The sequence below is a fragment of the Clinocottus analis genome, unplaced genomic scaffold, assembly GCF_023055335.1.
Source record: "Clinocottus analis isolate CAN_PGR_092001 unplaced genomic scaffold, fCliAna1.0.p SCAF_43, whole genome shotgun sequence".
Taxonomy (NCBI): Eukaryota; Metazoa; Chordata; class Actinopteri; order Perciformes; family Cottidae; genus Clinocottus; species Clinocottus analis.
In genome coordinates this window covers 657,536-681,988 of record NW_027176187.1, presented here as the reverse complement: position 1 = coordinate 681,988, position 24,453 = coordinate 657,536, and the positions used below count along the sequence as shown (strand labels likewise).

Sequence of the window (24,453 nt, the reverse complement as noted above, 5' to 3'; positions counted from 1 at the left end):
ACTAAAGGAAACTCTTGATATTTCAAGAAACTCGTCACAAGATCTATATTTAAGTAAAAGTAGCAATACTTCACTGTAGAATACTTTGTTGCATGTAAAAGTCCTGCATTGAAAATATTAAACAAATAGAAGCTTTATCTTCAAATACTTAAAGTACCAAGAGTAAAGGTTGCCATTATGCAGAATCAGTCACGTGTTCTTCACTTTAATGTTGCTGTTGCACATCGACTGCTGGGTTTGCTATATATCATAATCACCCTATAATAGTACATGATCAGTTTTGATTAGATGACATTTTGTTTTTATTATCTGAATCTGTAATACAACTACAGATACATGTAGTAAAAAGCACAATATTGGTGAAGTAGAAGTGTAAACTAGAATAAATGGAAATACTCAGTACTTTAAAATTGCACTTTAGTACAGCACATGCTACCACTGTTAACATGAATACATTTTACAAGATAAAGTGAGAACCTGAGAGAACTGAGGCCAGAAAAGCATAAGGCTTAAGGAGCATGAAGGTACTGGTAGAGAACAGAGAGAGTGGTGCAAGCTCTCCTGCACATGTGAAGCCAGAACCTACGATGAAGACGACTGCCTTGACTGCCAGGTTCATGGACTGAACCAGAAAGGGCTGGTTGACACTTTAGTCACAGACACCGAAAGGTTTGAGAAACAAAAAGGCTGCATTTCCATGATTTGCCTGCGAATAAGTGTCGCTGTGATGAGGAGAGGTGCTGTGGACATCTGCCTGAGAGACAGCAAGAGGTTCAGGTGGAAACAACGCTAACAAAAGGCACTGAACATACCATCATCTCCAGGACATCCCGCGGGTTGGGTGTCTGCTGCAGAGTGGGTCCACACATGCATGAACGCGCCGTGTATTCAGTGTGTCGGTCTGTGACAGTAACTCCAGAGGCACTTTTTACCCCGGTCTGGCCGTGATGTGGACGATACGGCACTCATTGAAGGCCTAGGTCTGAAACCCACGGCCCGCCACTGTTAATAAAGTAATACTTTGAACCGAGTTGTTTAAATCGTCTGCATGACGCAACACTGTAAAGAAGACCAATGAAGGATTTATGATGCACTTTTTTGTAGTCCATCTGTAGGAGCCACTAGTCATGGGTGTGTATTTTATTGTGGTAATGTGTATTTTATTGTGATAGTTTAAATACGGGGTACCAGTATGAGCAAGGGTGATTGATGATGCATGGGTGACGGGGAGATCAGACGGTTTTTACCGCTAGACCAAATACTTCGTAAAACAGCTCAGGAAGTCCAAATAACAACTTGTAACTGCCGTCAGTTGATAATTAAATGTGCAATAACCCAAAAATATACCAACGGCTGGACTCTTTTTTACTGAAGCAGGGCATGAGAAACAGGACCTTATCCCGCACGCAGCAGAGTGGCCGACACGTAGATCGGCCACTACACCATCTTCAGAACTTTATTATGAGCTGTGCTATATGAAGCAGTTGACCTAAGACAAATCTTCCTCTGAGGAGCAGCAGTAAGGGTAAATATCAGGTGTTGAACCTTGTTTTTATTTGTTGTGATTGTTTTGTTATGTTTGTTAAGTTGTTTCTTAGGGATCACCTAAAAGTCACCTGAGTCTCTAAACTCTTCACTGGATCTGGTTTAACGTAATGTACAGAGCACATGTGCTTGAGGAAAATGTTCTGGAGTAAGTCAAATGTAGCTTACACAAGGTACAAAACCATAACATTATGAATCAGGATAGGTAGTAACCATATACAAATAATGAAATAATACAATTTCAACCTAACACCATTTAAGAAATAACTATAACCCATAACTAACAAAATATTTGGTTGGCTCCAATAAACTAGAAGCAAAATAAAAAATGACATTCAAAAAGGCTGCAGATTATGGCAAAAATAAAAATCATATTCAACAAACAATTTTCAGTTGCATTCTTATTTATTTATATGCAAACATAATTATTCTTAAAATGTCCTGTGCCCTATTCTTCGGACATGTTTTATTGAGTTAACTGGATAGGTTTAAGGATAAGAAAGCAAATTTAGAAAAATCCCCATAGCAACACATGACATTTTTTTAACCTGGTCCCGAGCAGGTTTAGTGAAAGTTCACTGGATGAGTTGGCCACGCCCACTTGACAAAAAGCAGCTCTCTTCCTCATTGATGAAGGAGAGGTATTAATTATATGAGTTTTATAGAGAGAGAGTTCTTCCAGATCACCAAGATCCGTTCTCACATCATGATGACTTCCTGTACGAGCTCACATCATGATGACTTCCTGTACGAGCTCACATCATGATGACTTCCTGTACGAGCTCACATCATGATGACTTCCTGTACGAGCTCACATCATGATGACTTCCTGTACGAGCTCACATCATGATGACTTCCTGTACGAGCTCACATCATGATGACTTCCTGTACGAGCTCACGTCATGATGACTTCCTGTACGAGCTCACGTCATGATGACTTCCTGTACGAGCTCACATCATGATGACTTCCTGTACGAGCTCACATCATGATGACTTCCTGTACGAGCTCACGTCACGATGACTTCCTGTATGAGCTCACGTCATGGTGACTTCCTGTACGAGCTCACGTCATGGTGACTTCCTGTACGAGCTCACGTCACGATGACTTCCTGTATGAGCGCTATCGATTCTGCCAACAAGGACTCAGCCGAGCATTGGCCGTCTCACATACTGTACACAAACTCTATGCAGACTGGATCACAGGATTGTGTAAAAAAAAAAAAAGGCCACAGCTCGTTTTTTGCGAGTGGTACATGTTTGTACAGTGCACGCGATGTGGAGAACATCGTGAAAGCCGTTGCTTGCTTTGCTGTTCATAATGACACTGTTATTGGTGCACCATACATATCATTATTGTAGAACATGATGGAGGTGGACTCATGGGAAAATGTATCTGCTCTATTTATTTAAATATGCCTGGTGGCAGTAGTATACAAATAAATATATATTTATGAGGATATATGTACTGTATGCATGTGTTATGTACTATATATTTGTGTGTACATTACCATATAACTACGAGTTTGAATAAGAGTATGGGCGGATCAGTATGTATGTATTATTCATAATCAGAAATTCAATCAATTGAAGCAGGGAAGCAAATAAATTGTGTGTGATTCTCTTTATCCTTATCTTGAGTCCACCTTCATCATGTTATACAATAATGGTATGTATGGTATCCCAATAACACTGTCATATAAGTATGAGTGCTTTCAACACATCCATAAGTTTCTTAAGCGCTAAATAAATGTTAAGAGCAGCACGACATGCAGCAGCTTTCACGATATTCTCTGCATCACCGACACAAACATGTACCACTCGTAAAGGCTGTGATCCAGTCTGTGAGACAGTCCATGCATACAGAATGTGTACAGGATGTGAGACGGCCAGCGCTCGGCTGCACCGTGTGCTATTCAATGTACGGCTCCGGTGGGAGTGTCCAACTTATTCAGTGAACTTTGACAAAACCTGCTCGGCACCAGGTTCAAGAACTTTACTGAACTTGCTTTGAAGAACCGAAAAGTCTGACATGCGTCATCTCATCCTCAAGAGTATCCAGCTAACTCAGTAAGCCATGAACGAAAAATAGGGCCCTGGTGTAATATTTTTTCAAGATGTTTTCTATTGACTTTTGTAAAAATGTGCTGCACTTTCCGCCACCAGTAGGCGCCATTGAGTGAGTCTAACAGGCAGGAAGGCACTCAAATGTTCATTTAACACAAGCGGTGTGGCTGCAATCCAAACTACCTGAAGTCTGTCTGCAGAGTGCTAAATTTATCAATCAGTTTTTATGGGGGGAAATGGACTGTACTTGTGTCGAGTGAGAAGTAGAGCCATGTTCTCATTCATAGAAGTCTATCTAGACAGTTCTGCCGGTCTTAAGCAACGAAGAACAAAGAATGCACGTTTAAGGCAAAATAAGGCACTTCTGCATTGGTTTTCAATATTGTTAGATTACTGTCTGTATTTGATGGAAAGTAGGCAGCTTTAAGATTAATTTCTAAAAATATTAAGAAGATAAAGTAGCTAATAAACTAAAATAAGCTGTTCATCTGCAGCAGTAATCTGGCTCAAACATGCTGGTTTCAAACATGCAGCCACTGTTATGGCTCTGCTCTTTTTTTGTGACCTATAATTTCCTAAGCATAGATTCCTTTGGCAGGAAAAACAAGAAATGGGTTAGGATTTGCGCCATTCTCTCGGTCTCTCCTCTGCTGCTGCATCCATTTTTCATATTTGCTTAGAAAATTATTTACATTCTTAATTTCCAAATGATACAATGGCCCAGTGTTGTTCAAGTAAACTAATTAAGAAGAGGGGGAAAAGGATGTGTCAGTTGCTTTTATACTATTGTATGTGGAGGCCAACTGCAAACTTCTCTTCAAACACATCCTTTATTATTACCATTACTTTTAACCACTTCAGTTTTTCTGTCGGTGACTTATGTCAATAAATTCTGTATTAATATAGACTGATGTATAACTCATAACAGTGATGAAAGTCACTGCAGTTTAATTGTTGTGGATTTACTGCAATTTGCTTTGTCAAATGAATCAACTGAATGAGATGAAAAGGAAACGCAGTCGTCAACGAACAAATACAAGAAAACAAACATACTTATGAACACATGAGGATGTTATAATGCTTTAAGTCTTGGATGAAGCCAGATGACAATCAAAATAATGTGTATGGTGAGGTTAATTACAACACATGTATGATTGTGACATTTCAAGATGATACATCACAAGCCAAATAATATAATTACACGAGTACAAGACATCGAACAAGATGTACTGATTACAATATTGCATCTTCTCCAGTGTGGATTCAGTGGATTTGAGGTCCACAGTTCCTACTTGAGCCAGGAATCAGCAACAGCGTTTGTGTTCAAACCTTTCTGCACGTTTAAAAGAATTAACATTACAAAACCAAATTACAAATGTAATGTCTCTTACTGAATCCATTTTCCTGTGTTTTGGTGCACATATTTGGTGGATGGAGTCTTCCTCACTTGGCCTCCTTGAATCTCTAGTTGATGGCGCTTCTTACATCTTGATGTAGCCACGGCCGCTAACGCGTTAGCAAAAATAAAACAAGGCGGGACTTGTAGCAGAATGAACTCTGTGCATGGTTTGTGTACCATATATATTGACTGCACTTGTACTTGTCAATGTACTAGACAGTAGCTAACAATAACAGTAGCTCTATTTAAATGTGTTGCAAGGTACAATTCAGAATTAAGTAGATATTTGGACCTTTGTCTTTGTAGCAATGGCACTGTTTTCACTCATGACTCTTTGTACACTTTTACTGTTCCTCACGTTCTTTTCCAGAGCATTACTATAGTATTATCACAGGACAACATTTCAAATAGTTTTGAATTCTCTTTGATAACACAATGTAAATCTTCCATGCACAGAGTTTAAAGAGTTTCCCAAAGTCAGCAACCACTCAAATAAATTGTACACTTCGCAACAGGCTCTGTTGAAGGCATGTTTCCTTAGTGAAAATGAGCTGAAGTTTTGCTTCTATATAGAAATGTCAAGCAGTGCTCAGTCATTTGACATGACCATCTCAGGCCCTTCTGAGACAGTAATACTATATATTGTTTCACTTGAACGTTCCCCTTCAGCGATGCTCCCTTCCCGCTGGACATCCTGGAGTCTTCCACCTTCTCTATGAACTGCTGCTGAGTCTTCGACGTAGCAGAGATGCAGGCTTGCTTTCTGTGTCCTCCACGTCGCTTTCACATTGTCTCTGGAGGAAAGAATTAGTTCAGTTGGATTTACATCTACACCTCAACATTTTGAGACTATGGCACATCTGGAACTGTAAGTGTAGATATGAATGAGACCATCTAAACCAATTGTTCTCAGCTGGTGGGTCGTTTTTGATGGGTCGCGGGCCTTTGCTTGGGAAAAAAAAAAAAAAAGTTTAAAAAAAGGATGTATGTTTTTTTTAAATCTTGTGGTTTTATTTTGAAGGGATTTTTATGCAGCTTAATGTAGTTATTCAACGGTCGAGGCTGTTTTCGGCTGGCTGTGGCCCCGACCCCATCCTGCGCTACACAGTGCACATCGACTCATGAACTGAAAGTTCAGAAATCACTGACTGACTTTTATACTATTCCTTGCGATCTGTGTTTACACTCATGGTTTCCATACCCAGCATGCAACACTACTGATCGCGATCTTTATTCACACTCATGCTTTGGATGTTTCTTGCAGGTTTTCAAAGCTTTTTGTTGATTTTAGGACATTCTGCCTTGATTTTAATCCAGAACACCGGCACTACCGCAGACTTGAAACTTACATTTAAGTTTCATTTTTGGGGTAACGTTCTCACATAGCATCTGACATGTGTCAAGAGTAAGAGGCTGAGACGCACAGACGGATGTATCCGCTCATTTTTCAAAATAAAACCGGCCTAGTTTTTTTTTTTTCCATTCTTTCTGTGGGCCGATACCAAAGGGACGTTGGTCACTTGCTCACAGACGAAGATGTTTTTGAGAGTGATTCAACTGCATGGCACCAACATGTAAATCCTTTAAAGGAGTATACTGATATAGTTCTTTATTCCCATGTGACTAGTATGCACCTGGGCGGCAGAGCTAGTTTAGGTTCTGTAACTTATATTATTGTTTTAAAGTGCTATAAAAAAAATACAATAATAATTATTTTATATATTAATTTACCTAAAAATAAGTTTTTATTTTCTAAGTATCTTCTGACGTAAAGTAATTTTTTTGGTCTTTACAATAAACAACCAGAGCAATAATAATAAAAATAATGCTATCAAGATGGCTAGTAATAATGTAAGTAAGTAAATAAGTAATAAAGTGGTCTCACCTGCAGAGAATCTGGATCTGAGCTGGCCTTCCGCAGCAGCTTCAACTGGACCAGCCGGTTACACATCCACACCATGTTATAGGACATCTGGGAGGACACAATGTTACAGTGGTCAGTAAATCTGGCCAGCCAACCAGAATGCATGAATGTTAGTACTATTTCCAAGGATCATACTTGGGTCAGAACTTTATTCTCATTTATTCAGTCTGTGACAGAACAAGGCTCGTTAACTAAAAAGGTACCGCGACAACGAAGCACACCACCTCTAGTCTAAGTGTTATTGTGGTCTTGTTGTTCCTCATCTCTTTATGTTCCCTGTCATCTCTCTACGGTCTCTCTGATAGAAATATACTTACGTGTTGATTTGGCATACATATCCACACTCACCTTCCATTTCCTTCTGGCGTTGAACTTCTTAAAGTTCTTCATATTGATTGAGGATCGATTCCTATTGGCCATCTGGTTGCGTGTGACGGGCTGAAACAGACGACAACATTTGCAGTTGTTGTAAGTAACACGCAGCAACAATCAGCAGCAAATAACCAAAGAAGGTTAGAAGATTTGTGCTCACCTTAATCCAATTATGAAGCAGACACTCCTCAGCTGTCATTCTTTCACTGAAATACACATCAATACAGAAGCCATGGCAACGGCTCAGAACAGCAGGAAGAAGTGACAAGTTATAATCGTTTAGATGTCTTGCGTCTTGGAAGCCTACGGAGCTTTGGCACCTACATTACATTACACGTCATTTAGCTGACGCTTTTATCCAAAGCGACCGTTGACACAGCAACGGGGAGCAGTTAGGGGTTAAGTGTCTTGCTCAAGGACACAACGACAGGGACTAGCGGACCACCGATCCTCTGATTAAAAGACGGGCATGCTAACCACTGAGCCACAGTCACCCACACATAAATAACCCATTGACTCAGTCAATCAATCAATCTACAGTATGTTTTAAATATATACGTTCGACAACAGCAGTACATCATGTGTTCTATTCCTATCACAGACCCAGAACACACATTACAACAACCTGGCTTTTGCTCCAATAGGAGACGACCAATGACAGTGTCTAGCTAGAAGACGTACCTGGGGATTTTCAGCAGGAGTTTCTGGATGAAGTCTTTGGCCATGGAGCTGGTCATGCTAAAATACTCTGCTGGGAACGTGTAGTTCATGAGATTGATATTCCTCAAAGTCTCCTCATCTGTCTCTCCTTGGAATGGCGACAAACCGCTCAGTCTGAGGACAGAGTGAGACATCTTGAGCCATAAATACAGATGAAGGTTTTTGTCCTTCTAGCTAAAAAAAGGCTGAGAATATAATGCACATGATGATTAAAAGATCTATAAAAGATAAAATGTCAAATGTGGGGCAAGAAATAACATTGTTTCAACTAGTATGAGACAGTAGATATTTCGGATCATTAATTATATGCATTTATATATTTGAACATACAATGCAAGCCAACAACACACAAACACAACTTACAGTATGTAGGTAACAACTGCGATGCTCCTGAAGGAGAAAGAAGCAAAAGACGCAGGCAGTCATGTGGTGTGCTTTCAAATTTTTCAAGACAAATAGTGTCTCCTCAGTCACTGTGTGTGATTACTGTGAGCGACTGAGGCTCAGTGGTGAGCAGGATCGTCTTTCTATCAGAGGATCGGTGGTTCGATCCTCAGCGCCGGAAGCCCATGTCGATGTGTCCTTGAGCAAGACACTTAACCCTAAAATTGCTCCAGTAGCTTGGCCTACGAAGTATGAATGTGTGTGAATGGTTGACGATACTCATGTGGCTCCTGCATGGTGGCTCCTCCCATCAGTGTGTGAATATGAGTGATGTCATGTTAAAGCGCTTTGAGTTGTCGGAAAAGCGCTATACAAGTACAGGTCCATTTACCAGGTACAGGGACTCTGAATGACATGTTACTAATGAAGACGGAGCAGTGAAGGGACAGGCTTTGGATACCAAACGTTTGTGTGAGCAATCATGGATAAGAACAGTTTCTGTCGTAATGCTCACCACATGTCTGCTGCTGTGCTCAGAGGTTCACTGTTGATCACCTCAGGGGCTGAAAGAGACAGGCAGGCAGAATTGAGAGCGGCCGTATCGAGCCTGCAACCCCATTTAAAAAAGATTTGTAGAGGACTGCGGCCACTAGTACAACGTGACACTCACATAGTTATATTTTGCACAGGTTGCATTATATTGTTATAATTTTGAAAATATATTCAGTGCAAAACAGGTTAATTGCAGCCACAATAAGCTTTTCTTTGCCAAATATTAGTTGCATTTTATCCAAACTTACATTTTTGCTCTATACACCTTAGACACTGCAATAAAGACACAAATGAAGGACTGCTCATCCTCACCGATGTACTGTGGGGTGCCACTTGTGCTTTTGTACTCCTCCCCTTGATGAAAATGGTGGGCCAGGCCAAAGTCGATGAGTTTGATGTTGGGCTGAGCAGCTGCTTTGTCGGACAGCATGATGTTCTCTGGCTGAATGGAGACAACATCGTTACGTTCTATGTCCAGTTTGATTTCACATCCGTTTCCAAACATCTAGAGCAAGCAGAGAAGCGGTGGCTTACTGGTACCTTCAGGTCAAAGTGGCTGATGTTCTTGCTGTGCATAAAGGCCAGTCCCTGCAGGATCTGGGTCATGAACTTAATGGCCTCACTCTCCAGCAGGTTCACCTTCTCAGCAATGAAGTCAAACAACTCCCCTCCACTAACACTGAAATGTCAAACAGACGAAAAATGTGGAAAGTGCATTTCTTAGATTGTAGCCCCATGTAGATACGAAGGGCAGACACACACACACACACACACACACACACACACACACACACACACACACACACACACACACACACACACACACACACACACACACACACACACACACACACACACACACACACACACACACACACACACACACACACACACACACACACACACAACTCACAGCTCCAGAATGATGACCACCTCGGCTTGGCTCTCAAAAACGTCCTTGAGAGTCACAATGTTTGGATGTTGTACAGCCTGGAGGATCCACACCTCCTTCTCCACACAGCTCCTGTCCAGGCCGAGGCGGCTGCACGTGTTCTTCCGAATCTTCAGGAACTTGCCTGCCCAATAAGTCCCATTGGCTCGCTCCTGAACCCGTCGAACCTGTCCAAAGTGCCCACTGGACGGGGCAAGAACACAATTTACAGACAGTAACACTGAGCTTTAGATACAACAACATTGTGTTGTTTTGACACTTTGATAATCTAATTATAAAAGTAAAGAATCTGTCTGTCTGTCCTTCACTTATGAAGCAGCGAGGACAGACTGTCAGGGCTCTGCGGCCCAGCATGTAGTCTGCAGTGTCAGACAGCAGCTCAATGACTGAAGTTCACTGTGGTTGCTGGATGTAGCCTGAGTGTGTGAGCCATCGTCCTGAGCCCTGTGTTAGACGATGGATAACACACTTTACACGACATTCATTTCTCTGGCTTAAACAAACTTATTGGCAATGCCCACAGAACTCAGTAAAGACAAGCTGGCCGCCTATGCTCCCATTGTGTGCTCCCACTGTGTGTCCCCACTGTGTGTGCTCCCACTGTGTGTGCTCCCACTGTGTGTGCTCCCACTGTGTGTGCTCCCACTGTGTGTGCTCCCACTGTGTGTGCCACTGTGTGTCCTGTCCCACTGTGTGTGCTCCCACTGTGTGTCCCACTGGCTACTTGATCTGTCGTCCTATGTCATAAGACATAGGATGACAATGTACATGTACGACAATGTACATTTTTAAATTATGTGACAAAAATATCAAAAGATGATAATCAAAAACATGACTCAGACAAAAAGGGACCAGCATGGCTGCAGTCCACGGAGCAATGCATTTTTGTATCATCTGCCAGTTGGGAAATGTTTGACTCCGTATAAAACATCAGGATATGTGTATTTAAAATCTTCTGCAGGTAAGAAAAGAAGAATTATAACAGAGCCATTAAGTTATCAATAAGGATTACTAAAAGACATTTGGGCTTAATTGAGTCAACGGCTTTTTTAAAAGACAAAAACATACTTAATATGTTTGAGTTTCAGCAATAAACGGATCTATCACTGTCCATTATTGGTTTGCACATCATGGTCAAAATATAGTAATCTATTGTTAAAAGAGTATTCGGATCATTCCTATTGTTGAAGGGTCTTTCTCAGGTTTGGGGATGAAATATATTTAATGCAAATGTGTAGAGTGGCTGGGACAAGGCTGGCCAATTTGAAGACTCTTCAAATGCAGCCCTCTTTCCCAGATTTGGAGATTTTTGGTTTTAACCAAGCAGATCAGCAGCAGGTTATCTGGCAGATTATTACACATTTAAATGCAAGTATTGGGTTTCAACTCAATCAAAGATCTGATGATACAACTGGTAAAAAAAAATCATCTTAAAAGTACTTTAATCTAAAAATCAGCAATGTACTTAAATAGTGAATGTTTCATTTATATTCCAATGCGCTGGCATACAGAAGAAACACAACAACATCTGTAAAAGTCAAAATGCCTAATGACTGCATTGAGGTAAACACGTTGATGTATCCATACCTTCCCAGAACTTCCCCGATGTCATAGAAGTCTTCAACATTTTCAGGCTTGAAGACCGCCATGTTGCTTTACCCACTCCTGTGTTCGTCCAACCAACTTCAAGTCGATCATGATCCTCCAAACTCTGCAAACACCAATGTTGGACCGGAGTATGAGTTACAGTAACAATATGTTACTGTATGTATATATGTATATATATATATATATATATATATATATATATATATATATATATATATATATATATATATATATATAACTAACACAAGTCTTCTCCAAACAAATCTAAATAACAAAAACAAAAACATTTTTTAAATCCTAAATAATTAGTTAATTTTCATACAAACCTCTCTGTGGAATAGACAGGTCCCTGATGACCTCATCAGCTTCTGTAGAAGCCCAGGTCACATGTGGGAGTAGTACTTCCTAATTTAAGCTTCTGCTTTAGGGCTGCAAACCTGAGAATTTTTTATATTGGCTGCAATATCACAAGACAATAAATCAACCCCTTACTTTACTAAAGATGGAGACTCTTTCCTCCAACTTTGTACTGCACACTGCCCCATCACTAAATCTTTTCCTACATTCTTCAAAAAAAAAAAAAAAAAAAAAAAAAATGCTACTACAGTCATCACCTAATATATGCGAATAGAAATTTGAACCTTGTATCTTTTCTCCAATTCCCTTCCCTCTCTGATGGCACATGACTTGGTTCTTTTTAATCACACCACTCACAAACATCAGCTTCCCTCAATACATCTGACTTCCCTTTATGACACAGTATTAAAGAACACAGTGTCAACCTGTGTTTATACATTATGGCTATGGCCTAAAACAAAGCTTTCCAACATGTATGACAATCTCTGAAGAATTCAGTACAGATGAACGGAGGTTTTTTGGCCGATTTTTCGATTTCCTTCCATCCATCCATTTTCATCCACTTGATCCGGGACGCGGTGGCAGCAGGCCCAGCAGGGTGACCCAGGCTTCCCTTTCACCCGCTACATTTTACAGCTCGACCGAGGGTCTCTTTCCAGTTGAACGTGCCCGGAAAACCTCCAGTAGGAGGCGTTCAGGAGGCATCCTGATTAGATGCTGAACCACCTCAGCTGACTCCTTTCAACACAAAGGAGTAGCGGCTCAACTCCAAGTTCCCGCCTAATGTCCAAGCTCCTTACTCTATTCTCTAAGGGTGAGCCCTACAGAGAAAACTGATGTCCTTACCCTGTCTCTAAGGCTGAGCCCTACAGAGAAAACTGATGTCCTTACCCTATCTCTAAGGCTGAGCCCGACAGAGGAAACTCATGTCCTTACCGTATCTCTAAGGCTGAGCCCTACAGAGGAAACTCATGTCCTTACCGTATCTCTAAGGCTGAGCCCTACAGAGGAAACTCATGTCCTTACCGTATCTCTAAGGCTGAGCCCTACAGAGGAGACTCATGTCCTTACAGTATCTCTAAGGCTGAGCCCGGCCCCCCTAGGGAGGAAAGTAATTACAAATGTATCCAAGAAACTCGTTCTTTGGGTCATGACCCAGAGTTTGTGACCATAGGTGAGGGTTGGCACGTAGACCGACCAGTAAATAGAGAGCTTCACCTTTCGGCTCAGCTCCCTTTTCACCCGTTTTACTGCTGCAGCTGCATTGATCCACCTGTTGATCTCCGGTCCATCTTAACCTCACAACCGGATCACATCATCTGTAAAGAGCAGAGAGGTGACCCGAGACTCCCAAACCTGACGTTCTCTACCACCTGGCTGAGCCTAGGTATCCTGTCTGTGAAAATCACAAACAGGACGTGATTAAAGGGTAGAGGCCAAAACCCACCGGGAACGTGTCAGACTTATTGCCGAGAATACGAACACGGCTCCAACTGCAGGCAAGTAGAGCCCCATCCTCCTGCATCACCCCACAAGAACCCCAGAGGGACCCGGTCGAAAGCGTTCTCCAAGTCTACAAAGCACATGTAGACCAGTTGAGCAAACTTCCAGGACCCCTCCTGTAGTCTTGCGAGGGTAAAGTGGTAGTGTGATACCACGATATTTCAGCACACTCTCCGGTCCCCTTTCTTGAAGACGGGGACCACCACCCTAGTCTAGTCCTAGTCAGTTGGTCACAAGTTGATCTGGTTATTTCCCTGCCTTTTGAAATGCGACCACTGGCTATATTGTAAATAAAACAATTGTAAACTTACAATAGTTTGTGTCTATTATGGTGTAGTGGTAATGTCACTGACTATCCCACTATACGAGTTTGAATCCCGTAAATTGAATGTATTTATATCTTTTTTTTCTTTTCTTTTTTTCAGTACTACAGAGTTCTTTTACGTGACACATGTTTGCACAAAAGAGGCTCCAAATTCAAGCAAGAGTAATTTTGACCAACTTTATTTTAAGGGAAGAGCAATTTCCTGACTTCCAGTTTCAACATATAAACACCAAGCGGCGTTTCACCTCGCGTGGACTCTTTCCCTGAAAAGACTCAACAACGTCAATTCTGGTATGTTTCAACCACAGACTTTATACGAGAAGGTTTGACACTGAATAGCAGAATTAAACAATACAGGCATTCAGGAGGACAGCTACGTGTTCTCTCGCTATTCTCAACATCTGCTGTAACGACGACAACAATAGACTGTACGTACGGAAGCCTGAACGGGAACAGTCTGCTCTCCGCCATCAACAGAGAAGTGAAGTATATGTGCAACAGAGCAGAGGTTACGTACCAGTGGGACTGCTCGGCTTCTGGCTCGTCTGTCGCATCTATTCGACCGGTCTCCGCTCCCGAGGAGTCAGTCGGGATGTCCGTGTGCGCGGTGCTTTCGGCCCTGCGGCTCACTGGCGGTTGAGGAATGCGGAAGTTGTGTCCGAGGTTACGGACGTGAGGCGGCCACGCCCCCTTTTTTTCCGGTTGGAGAGTCGACTAGTGACTTGTCTTCTTGTGTTCATGTGGACGGGACGAGACACGCTGATGCTCGTGGACGGGCTGTGGATACGTTTCATTGTTTGCAGAGCGGCTGCGTGATAGAAACGCTGCAGAAACCCTTCAAATCAGGTTTAGGTCTGGACTCCATGTGTGAACATGTCTCATGCTCTGTGAACCACTCTTTTACAATTTGAGCCAGATGAATCCTGGCATTGTCATTTAGGCATATACCTAGGCTTTTTTTTTTTTTTTAAATGAAAAGTACACAAAAAAGCCGACAATAAATGACTAATAATGTCAGAGGTTAACGTCTTTAATTTTTAATGGTTTATCACAAATCTAAGAAACTACAGAAACCAGCTGGTAACTGGCCACATTACAGTTGGACTAAAAACACCTGATGGAATAAAACGCTCAAATAACTTCTGGTAAAAGCAGCAGCCCGAGTTGAATCAAGAGGTCCGGAAACAAGGCTGAACAGTTGAAATGCTTGAACTGAGTTAAGAAGAAACATTTAATACAAACATCTAATTTTTTCATCTTTTAAATCTGTTAGTTTTTATTAAATATGAAATACTGACTTCATGAATGGAAAGAGAGAGGTTTGTTTGAAATCAGCAGATGCAGTAAAAGCTCCAGGTAAAAAATAGTATTGTACAGGTCATCTAATACAGGTCATTTTATTTCAAAACAATCGCTCACCATGGGCGTCCCACTGTGTACACTCGAGGCCTGTGCAGAGGCCCAGGAGCGAGCTGAGCGCCGGCAGTCCCTTGAAGCTGAAGCCTTACAGGTCTGAACACGACATCGCAGTTGAAGTAATGTCTCATGTACACAATGCTGCCTTATCTGTGAACAGCAGCTTTCTCTCAACGCCACTGGATGGTGTTCATTGGATTCGAATTACGTGACAATCACTGTCTGGTTTCATGTAAATGTGACAAAACTGAAAACAATCAGACAGAGATTCTGAAAAAAAAAACTTTAATTTATCTTTAAGTCCAACAACTGGCTAGAAACTTCAGATGTGAATTTAGTTCTCTGATGTACACAATTACAAAATTCTGTGAGAGTAGTAATGGCCATTGTAATTGTTCCGTCTCATGAACCCATGTAAAATGTGATGCAATGGCTGTAGTTGAGAACATAGAGCGTCCACGTTCATTCACCTTACTTTAGCTGTTGTTCTATTTCCAGATCCAAAAGGTCTCTTAATCACAATAACGTTCCTTGGTCACCACACTTTCTTTTGACTTTGAACCCCAATATGGGTTATTCAGCTATCCAGAGCCCCCACCCCCCGCCCACGCCTCAAATTGTGCTTCTTTAGTTCTTCTTGGCCTTCGGAGAGTCATACTTCCTCTTGCTGGAGTACCAGAGGAGCAGAGGGATGCCGATGGAGGGCAGAGTCATCACACCGAACGCAGCCCAGTCCAGCTAGAAGAGAGAGACATAGGAAAGTGCACAAATCATTTCTATTATTACCTCATTACTTAGTGTTCAATCTGAAACTGTGTGGAAGGAAAATCACACTTATGCTCTAATGTTCAATTTTGGAGCGCTGTTTCAACTGGAAGATTAATTTTGAGGCCATTTGTGGTGCTGTTAAGTAATGGTGCATCATACAGCCGGCTGCTTTTAATACGACATCCAACCTCTTCATATTCACTAGTGTAAACTTCAAAACAGAAATACCTCTCAGGAATACGAACAAATATTAGTGGTCCTGTGTTACAGTGGGGCAAAAAAGTATTGAGTCAGCCACCAATTGTGCAAGTTCTCCCTTTTAAAAGATGTGAGGCCTGTAATTTTCATCATAGGTATACCTCAACTATGAGACAAAATGAGAAAAAAAAGAATCTGGAAATCACATTCTCTAAATTTTTAAGAATTTATTTACAAATTATGGTGGAGAATATGTATTTGGTCAATAACAAAAGTGCATCTCAATACTTTGTTTAGGTCTTCCCGTGTGCTTCTGGGATTTTTGCTCACCGTTCTTGTGATCCTTTTGACCCCACGGGGTGAGATCTTGCATGGAGACCGAGATCGAGGGAGATCAGTGGACTTAATCTCCCTCGATGTATGTCTTCCACTTTCTAATAATTGCTCCCACAGTTGATTTCTTCACACCGAGCTGCTTACCTGTTGCAGATTCAGGCTTCCCAGCCTGGTGCAGGTCTACAATTTTGTTTTTGTGTCTTTTATACTGATAATGAGTTCAGACAGGTATCTTTAATACAGGTAACGAGTAGAGGACAGAGGAGCCTCTAAAAGAAGAGGTTACAGGTCTGTGAAAGTCAGAAATCGTTCTTGTTCGTAAATGACCAAATACTTATTTTCTACCATAATTAGCAAATAAATTCTCATTTTTTTCTCATTTTGTCTCTCGTAGTTGAGGTATACCTATGATGAAAATTACAGGCCTCTCTCATCTTTTTAAGTGGGAGAACTTGCATAATTGGTGGCTGACTAAATACGTTTTTGCCCCACTGTGTGTCAGCGAATGAGCATCCCATAGTTAAGAGCCTGGATCACTTACATAGTGTGGGGAGAAGCGGCGGTCAAACTCCCGCTGAGCCAGAATGCCTCCCTGGCCGGGGGCGCTGGTGTAGCCCACCTGTTGGACGACACATACGTCAGCTTCTTTCACTACACACTTAACTGCTTTGAGCCATAAAGATTATGATCAGCAACTGCTTTTACCACAACTTGTCCTCCCTCCTGGGCCAGGTAGCTGACAGAGGCAGAGGTGAAGTTGAAGTACCCGGCCTTCAGGGGGCGCAGCACCACCGTGTGAGAGACGTTGCTCGCTCTGAGAGTTCAGCAGTTAAATCAGATAACTTCAAAAAGAAAGGAAATTGTAAAATGGACTTGTATCGCACTTCTCTCGTCCTCCGACCACTCAAAGCGCTTTAACACGTCACGTCATTCACCCATTCATAAACTGTTACCATGCAAGGTGCCTCCTGCCCAGCAGGACTATCTAATGATGAAGAATAAGCGGATGCGAGCATATAACATTGTAAAAGGATAAGTCATGAGAGCATTTCCCACAGAACTAGAGACATGGTCTGTCTGCCAGGCGGTCAATCTGACCTGACCAAGAAAGAGAGAATATGTGGTATAGTGAAGTAAGAGCTATGCGAGTAAACATCTGTCTAGATGCGTCCGGGTCGACTTGCTAAAATCTGATTGGTGGAAAATTCAGACTTGGGGATTCTGATTCTTTGGACCTGATGCAAGATTCTTCCAAGAAAACAAACTCCTCCCCGCTGGTGGCCTGAATCCAGATGCCGTCTTCCTCAACACAAATCATTCATACAATTGGGGTCAAGAGTCCTGCCCAAGGACGCATTGACGTGGACCGATCCTCTGACGAGCCCACACATGCACGTCTGAAGCCTACAGAAATTATGCTGACAATATATATATATCATGTAGCTTCAGTTTAATAAGAATTTGATTGTCAGGGTGGAACACCAGTGACCCGCTGAAGCTAACATGGCAGAATAGCGTGCTTCTAATGAAATGGGAAAAAGGTGATTGGGCTAATGTTAGTTAATCATTAGCAGGTGTTTAAAGGCATCAGTGTCCAGACTTCTGGGAAATGTGCCTCTGTTTGAGATGCTGGAATAAAATAGAACTTTTGGTTACCACAGACTTCAGACCATTTCTACAGCCGACAGTGTTTTTCTGAGAACAAACTCCTCATTTCTAATAGCACATGTTGCCAAGTTGATATTTGACCTTTGTCTGAAGAGAACATACATGTTTAGTATGAACTGTGGGAGCTCAGTAAAAAGGTTCATGTGAAAAAAAATAATTTTCAAAAATTGTCCTAAAGCAGGATTCTTTATGAATTTACAGCCCAGCTGGAATAGATTCTCATCCCCTTCACTAGAGTCAGAGTGAAGCCCTCAGTTACACTTTTATTAAACGAACATTATCCTACAGCACCAACATTACACAACATTTAAGTTCAAGGATACGGTGCAATCCTGTCCCATTTGACATTCAACATCCCTGAAACGATTCCAAAGTCTTCAGGGGGAAAAGAATCATCCGACAGCTCCACCTCCAAAGCAGCGCTGCAGAGACAGACACAAAGAAAATACTCAGTTCAGTGGAAGGGATTCTACCCAACAATACAATCAAACAGAGCCAATATTTACCCTGAATTAAATTCCTAACTCATGATTGCAACTACAGGGGACTCATGTTACAGTTGGATTTTGAAACATTTGGACTAAATTGCCTCTGGATCAGGAGATCATCACCACAAAGGTGTCACTGAATGTGTGGTGCTGATAGTGTGCTCATCTGTTTCATCATTGGTTTTGCTCTGGAAGTGGAAGGCTGTGGTCAAGCCGTCTACATTCCTCTTTTTGGAACTCTACATGAAATAACTTCTGACTCGCGTACTTCAACTGTTGTGTCTCTCTCCCTGTTACTCGAGTGTGCGTATGAATACCGCACTAGAGTCAAGGGCTGTATTAATACTAACAAAGACAGTAATCATTGGTGTATTAAAACTAATAAAGACAGTTATAACTGTCAGAGGAGAGAGCTCTTCTGTAGTCTGTTTAAGTATTTATACACAGTGTGTGTTATACAATGTTATGCTTATAAGCGCCAGACTGAATGCATCCATCCTATTTTTATGATACAATGTTTCTCAAAACCCATGTAATCAAGTTGAACTCTTTGTAGATCCCATCAGAGGAGCATGACAGCTCACAGTGCTGACCTGGAGCCCACGTTGTAGACGTTGTACTGCAAGGTGAGATCACGGCCCTCCACGGCATAGCGGTTCAGCAGGGATTTAGAGGCCAGCAGACGAGCTCCCTCTTCTCCGGAACCCAGGCCCACCAGTGCAAGGACCAAAAACACGTGCAGCACCTTCATCATTTGCGAAAACGCGCAGAGATGAAACACAATCAGACAATATATCGGAGAGGTCCATATGAGGACAGCTTGGTCCTGCAGCCGGCTCCAGAGTTGATCCATATACATGTTGCTATTTAGAGACAAGGGCTCACTTTGACATGATAAACATAGCCAGCAGTTAAACTAACAAACATGTGTATATGCGATACAACACGACACATGGCTGTTCTTTAAACACGTTCCTGGCTAACAGTTAAGCTAGCTAAAAACCGGCCATTTCATCAAAGCTATTTTTACAAACAGAAAAGCGGCACTTCTGTTCAAAAAGATGAGCATTCGTGAATAGACTAAGATCAAGTCAAATAGATTAAGTAAAAAGAGAAAGATTAAAGCTCGCTTTAAAGTCAAAGTGCTGAACATTAACAGGCAGGGCTCCAGACGCTTACGTGGACAAGAAGAGACACATCTGACGCTAACGTCAACTTCATGTGGCACAGTTAGCGTTACACTACGGAACAGCGCTCTTTCTCTACATTCACATTACACAATTTGAGCTACGAATGTTAAATGATGTGATTCTAAAATGAGTTAGTACAGTTAAAAGAAAGAAGAGGAACGACCATTACCATCATTTGCTTGTCTTGGAGTCGCGGTTATTGAAGGAGGAGTTGTGTGCGCGCATGCGCATAAACTTAAAGCTGCTGTTTGCATGACGTGTACAGAGAGGCAGCAAAGGAGGGCGGCGTACAGCGCAGCGCCCCTGGTGCCTGGGAGCGGCACTGAAGTGGGAATCATTCGACGTAGGCTGGACTTGTAATGTATTGTTACCACATTGAATGTGTATGCTTGCACTCGTTATACAATCTGAGGTTTGCCGGTTATAAATAGAGGGCAAGAGTGTGTTACTCAGGCGAGTACTTGTTTGAATACAGCTGAGCAAAATCACTTTTTGTTTTGGCCAGACAACATGGCTACCACTCAGGGTGGCTGTCTTCAGCAGACATTTTTCAAAAGTGTCGGCCTAAATATGTAGTTAATATGTTGTATGATAACCAGCCTTGCAGCCACACATGACAATACAAGTAACGTTCAATGCTGCTGCATATCCTCATTTAAGTAGGAAAAGAAGAATAAACTCCCAGTGAGTGCTGGTGTTTTGACTTATGTCACACAGTATGTGGACAGTGTGTATGTTTCACATAGACTCTAGAGCAATACAAACACAATAAATCAATCATCAATACATGCTAAATAGTAGACACTTAATGCAACAGAAAAAGCTAAGTACATCTTTAGAAGTTGGGTTAGGGTTAAGGAATCCACTCAAAGCAAACATAAAACCCACAAACACATTTTTGTATCTGTAGTAGTAACTACCATCTGCTCCTGTGATTGGCCAAGCAACTGAAGTTATTTTTTCCTACTAATCAGGACTAGAGAGCTCATAGTTCCATATTACCCCACTAGAGAGATAATAGCACCATATTACCCCAGAGCTCATATTACCATATTACCTCACTAGAGAGCTCACATACCATATTACCCCACTAGAGAGCTCATATTACCATATTACCCCACTAGAGAGCTCATATACCATATTACCCCACTAGAGAGATCATAGTACCATATTACCCCACTAGAGAGATCATAGTACCATATTACCCCACTAGAGAGATCATAGTACCATATTACCCCACTAGAGAGATCATAGTACCATATTACCCCACTAGAGAGATCATAGTACTATATTACCCCACTAGAGAGATCATAGTACCATATTACCCCACTAGAGAGATCATATACCATATTACCCCACTAGAGAGATCATATACCATATTACCCCACTAGAGAGATCATATACCATATTACCCCACTAGAGAGTATATACTAGATGTGCAATGTTAGTGCATATCAATGAATGTCATGTGTAATAAGATTTAAAAAAATATGCACTGCCCTGTTCATTTCTTTTATAAATGTGAGAGAAAAGATTAAAACGTGGGTGATTTTACTTTTTTGAGAAAGTAACATTTTAACGAACTGGATGAGATTATTTTTGGGAACATTCTGTGTGTTGTTTTATTTCAAAATAATAATTTGATAAAATTTGAGTCAAGAGCAAGAGAATCTCCATTTTATTGGAGCGTCCAACATCCCATAGAAGGCTCCAGATGTGCCTGGTCCCAGTGCGGGCTGCTGTTCGGGTGGGTGTGTCTTGTTGAGACAGCAGAAGATATAAAGAGCAGCAGCAGGTTAGTGCTTCTCAGATCTGTCAGGTGCAGTCATGTCCCGTCCTGCCAGCGGCCTTCAGCTTCTCGCGCTCCTGCTGCTGCTGTGCAGGAGCCGCTCAGCGGTGCAGAACGGCGCCACCGAGTCCGACGGTGTTCTGCTGGTCCCCAACACTGGAGACGAGCCGGTTCATGAGGACACGAACCAGTCAAGGAACGGAGGGAGACGGCCGGCTGACCCTGCACGCGACGGTGAGTCCAAGTCAACCTTGACACGTGTTTCGGTGCCTGGATGTGACAGAGATGATTATTCTCTTGTAATGTTGTACGAGAGTAGCAGCTGGATTTCAGAGGGAAATGTGATCTTGTTTTAAAAAAAACAACTTGCACTTGTTGCAAAATATGATTAGTAAGCGTTGAGCATTCTGTGAGTGTACTGTGCCGAGAGCAAGTGTTTGGCAGCATTTGCATGATTTCCCAGACTGCTTTGGGACTGTGATGAAGACATAAAGAAAACAGCATAGACCAAAAAGAAATAAAAGAACATTTTAATTAATGGTAAGCATACATTCATGTTGCTTTGTAAGTAAAGCAGCTTCTATCTAGAAGCCAATCCACACAGTGCTACAACAGCCTGCAGGAGGTGCATTGTTCAACATTTAAACTCGAGACGAGCGTGGAAGGAAGGAGGGATCAGTTGTAAATGAAAAAAAGCCGGTTCCCCATACAAAACTTTTCATGGTTAGTTGTGGTTTCCATCCAAAGCAATCCTTTGGTGACAGGTTCATGCAGCTGCTACCTGTCTGTATTCAAAACCTCACATGACTGAGGTGGAAAATTCTTACATGACAAAACAAAGGGGACAATGAGCAACTTAAATTATAAAATATAAATATCTAGACTAAGCAAATTACTAGAATATTTTAAATAATAAATATATTTTACATAGACAGGACCATTTTATTTATATATAATATTAAATACACAATAGCAATTCAGGTTTATAAGAAGAACATTTACAGTCATATAAAATAATAATAACAACATATTTTAACCTTTTAAAAAAGAGAGCTGACATTTTCGTGATTCCTTAGAGAGTCTCCTCCTCACAAACACTGGATCCGACACTTTCCAAAATTCATACATCATTAGGCCCGATGCTGAGACAACAGCTGAGTAAGTTGCCTTGTAAATTGAACTCAGTGGAGTGTCCCTGTTCTATCTGAGTAGTACCATTTAGACCAGAGTTTAACTGACAGTTTCACCACCTCTGTGTTCAGGAAGTAGACCTGAACAGTACAAGTGTAAACAGACAGAGGAGCTGACTGTATCTAACTCAGATCTCATTTCTCAGGCCCAGACCAGAGCCAGGTGGGCTGCAGGGAACTGAGGTCCACCAAGTACATCTCTGATGGCCAGTGCACCAGCGTCAACCCCATCAAGGAGCTGGTGTGTGCTGGGGAGTGTCTGCCAGCCCACCTGCTGCCCAACTGGATCGGGGGAGGGGGTTACACCGGGAGGTACTGGACCCGCCGTGACGTGCAGGAGTGGCGTTGCGTCATTGACCGGACCAGGACTCAGCGAATCCGGCTGCAGTGCCAGGACGGCAGCGCGAGGACCTACAAGATAACTGTGGTGACCTCCTGCAAGTGCAAGCGCTACTCCAGACAGCAGAATGACTCAGGACACAAGGACACACCTGTCCACAGTGGCAAACAGAAGAAAAATCAGAAGAAGGCTGGACCGCCTGAGGACGGAGCCGAGACACTGCTCGACAACTAACATCATGACATTTATGGATGAAATAGAATATCTTCTCCTATTTTAGTGCAGGGCTACCCAGAGCTTTATGACCTGTCGCTGTTTGTCCTACACGACAAAATCATTTTAGTATCCTCTGCTATCATGGTCCACGAAGTGGACACACACACACACACACACACACACACACACACACACACACACACACACACACACACACACACACACACACACACACACACACACACACACACACGTCGAAGACAGACAGAGACACAAAAGAGTTTCCGAGGGGAAACACTGCTTTCCACAGAAAATCTCTTGATATTAGATTAAATGCAATGCCTGAAAGAAGATCTGGCATTTGTCAGTGATATGTTATCTGGCTATGGTTGCTCAGCAACAGCAAATGCAAACTTGGCCTAGAGTACATGTAACTTCAACAGACTATAAAACTCTGTTTCATAGGCAGCCCAGGCATGATGCAGCTAATCAAACCATCAGAGCCAGAAATATGCTTTTCTCCGGGTTTTAATAATGTAATAAAAAACAAAACCCTGACCTTAAATTCATTGAGCTCTTCAAAACACATTTTCTTGGAAATATTCTTGCAAATTAGTTGTTTAAAAATCCATCTATAGACATGTCTGGAGTATTCTAATTAGCTGCTTTGTTCGTGCTGCTAGCTCTTGCACATTTGCTCTGAAAGTGCCGCCAGGAAAAGCACTTGGACACACTCTCAGTGTGGTGCACCAACATGGCCACCAGGGGGCGTATGGAGTCACCCGCCACCACACAAAGCACTGCCCAAATCTACAATGCAGCGGTAATGGGGGCCATGGTGGCAGTAAAAATAATGATGTAGTAATGTATAATAGCTTGTCAGGAGCTTTGGTTTGTGTTGGGGTTCAATGTTTTGCTAAAGAGCATCTTCAAAAAATGATAGAAAAAAAGAATAAATTATCTAATCAACGGCTCAACAGATTTTGAATGGAAGGCCTGTAAAACATAACATTTTAAGAGATACTATCATAAAATGTTCAAATGTGAACTTAGATGTATACAATACAATGATGCTTAGATAGTCTAACGTAATGTACAATATATGGCTAAAGTTGTATGGGTTTTTTTTCAGAGTGAATAGTATGTAAT

General features: G+C 41.8%; 3 protein-coding genes across 6 annotated transcripts; 1 reads left to right on the top strand and 2 right to left on the bottom strand.

Annotated features, from left to right (window-relative positions):
- Positions 1–4,677: 4,677 nt before the first annotated feature.
- si:dkey-240h12.4 (death-associated protein kinase 2) lies at positions 4,678–14,362 on the bottom strand. Of its 3 annotated transcripts, none has more exons than XM_068599069.1 (13): positions 14,223–14,361; positions 11,847–11,977; positions 11,500–11,623; positions 9,874–10,095; positions 9,501–9,639; positions 9,273–9,402; positions 8,923–8,971; positions 8,388–8,414; positions 7,986–8,138; positions 7,465–7,510; positions 7,281–7,370; positions 6,894–6,980; positions 4,678–5,802 (listed from the first exon to the last, which is right to left on the bottom strand). In XM_068599069.1, exons 3-13 carry the CDS (start codon positions 11,559–11,561, stop codon positions 5,722–5,724), a joined length of 1,086 nt encoding a protein of 361 aa, XP_068455170.1. In that variant the 5' UTR covers positions 11,562–11,623; positions 11,847–11,977; positions 14,223–14,361; the 3' UTR covers positions 4,678–5,721. The 3 variants fall into 3 exon arrangements, with proteins under 3 accessions (XP_068455170.1, XP_068455169.1, XP_068455168.1); XM_068599068.1 differs by having other exon boundaries at positions 11,847–11,957; XM_068599067.1 differs by lacking the exon at positions 11,847–11,977 and having other exon boundaries at positions 14,223–14,362.
- A 1,027-nt stretch (positions 14,363–15,389) lies between these two features.
- Positions 15,390–19,998, bottom strand: ssr2 (signal sequence receptor, beta). Of its 2 annotated transcripts, XM_068599133.1 has the most exons (6): positions 19,939–19,998; positions 19,173–19,324; positions 18,415–18,513; positions 17,129–17,237; positions 16,965–17,042; positions 15,390–15,859 (listed from the first exon to the last, which is right to left on the bottom strand). In XM_068599133.1, the coding sequence occupies exons 1-6, from the start codon at positions 19,942–19,944 to the stop codon at positions 15,749–15,751; spliced, it is 555 nt and encodes a 184-aa protein (XP_068455234.1). In that variant the 5' UTR covers positions 19,945–19,998; the 3' UTR covers positions 15,390–15,748. The 2 variants fall into 2 exon arrangements, with proteins under 2 accessions (XP_068455234.1, XP_068455233.1); XM_068599132.1 differs by lacking the exon at positions 19,939–19,998 and having other exon boundaries at positions 19,173–19,333.
- Positions 19,999–21,596: 1,598 nt separating this feature from the next.
- On the top strand, positions 21,597–23,322 carry LOC137801751 (sclerostin domain-containing protein 1-like). Its single transcript, XM_068599156.1, has 2 exons — positions 21,597–21,792; positions 22,895–23,322. The coding sequence occupies exons 1-2, from the start codon at positions 21,597–21,599 to the stop codon at positions 23,320–23,322; spliced, it is 624 nt and encodes a 207-aa protein (XP_068455257.1).
- The last annotated feature ends 1,131 nt before the right edge of the window (positions 23,323–24,453 follow it).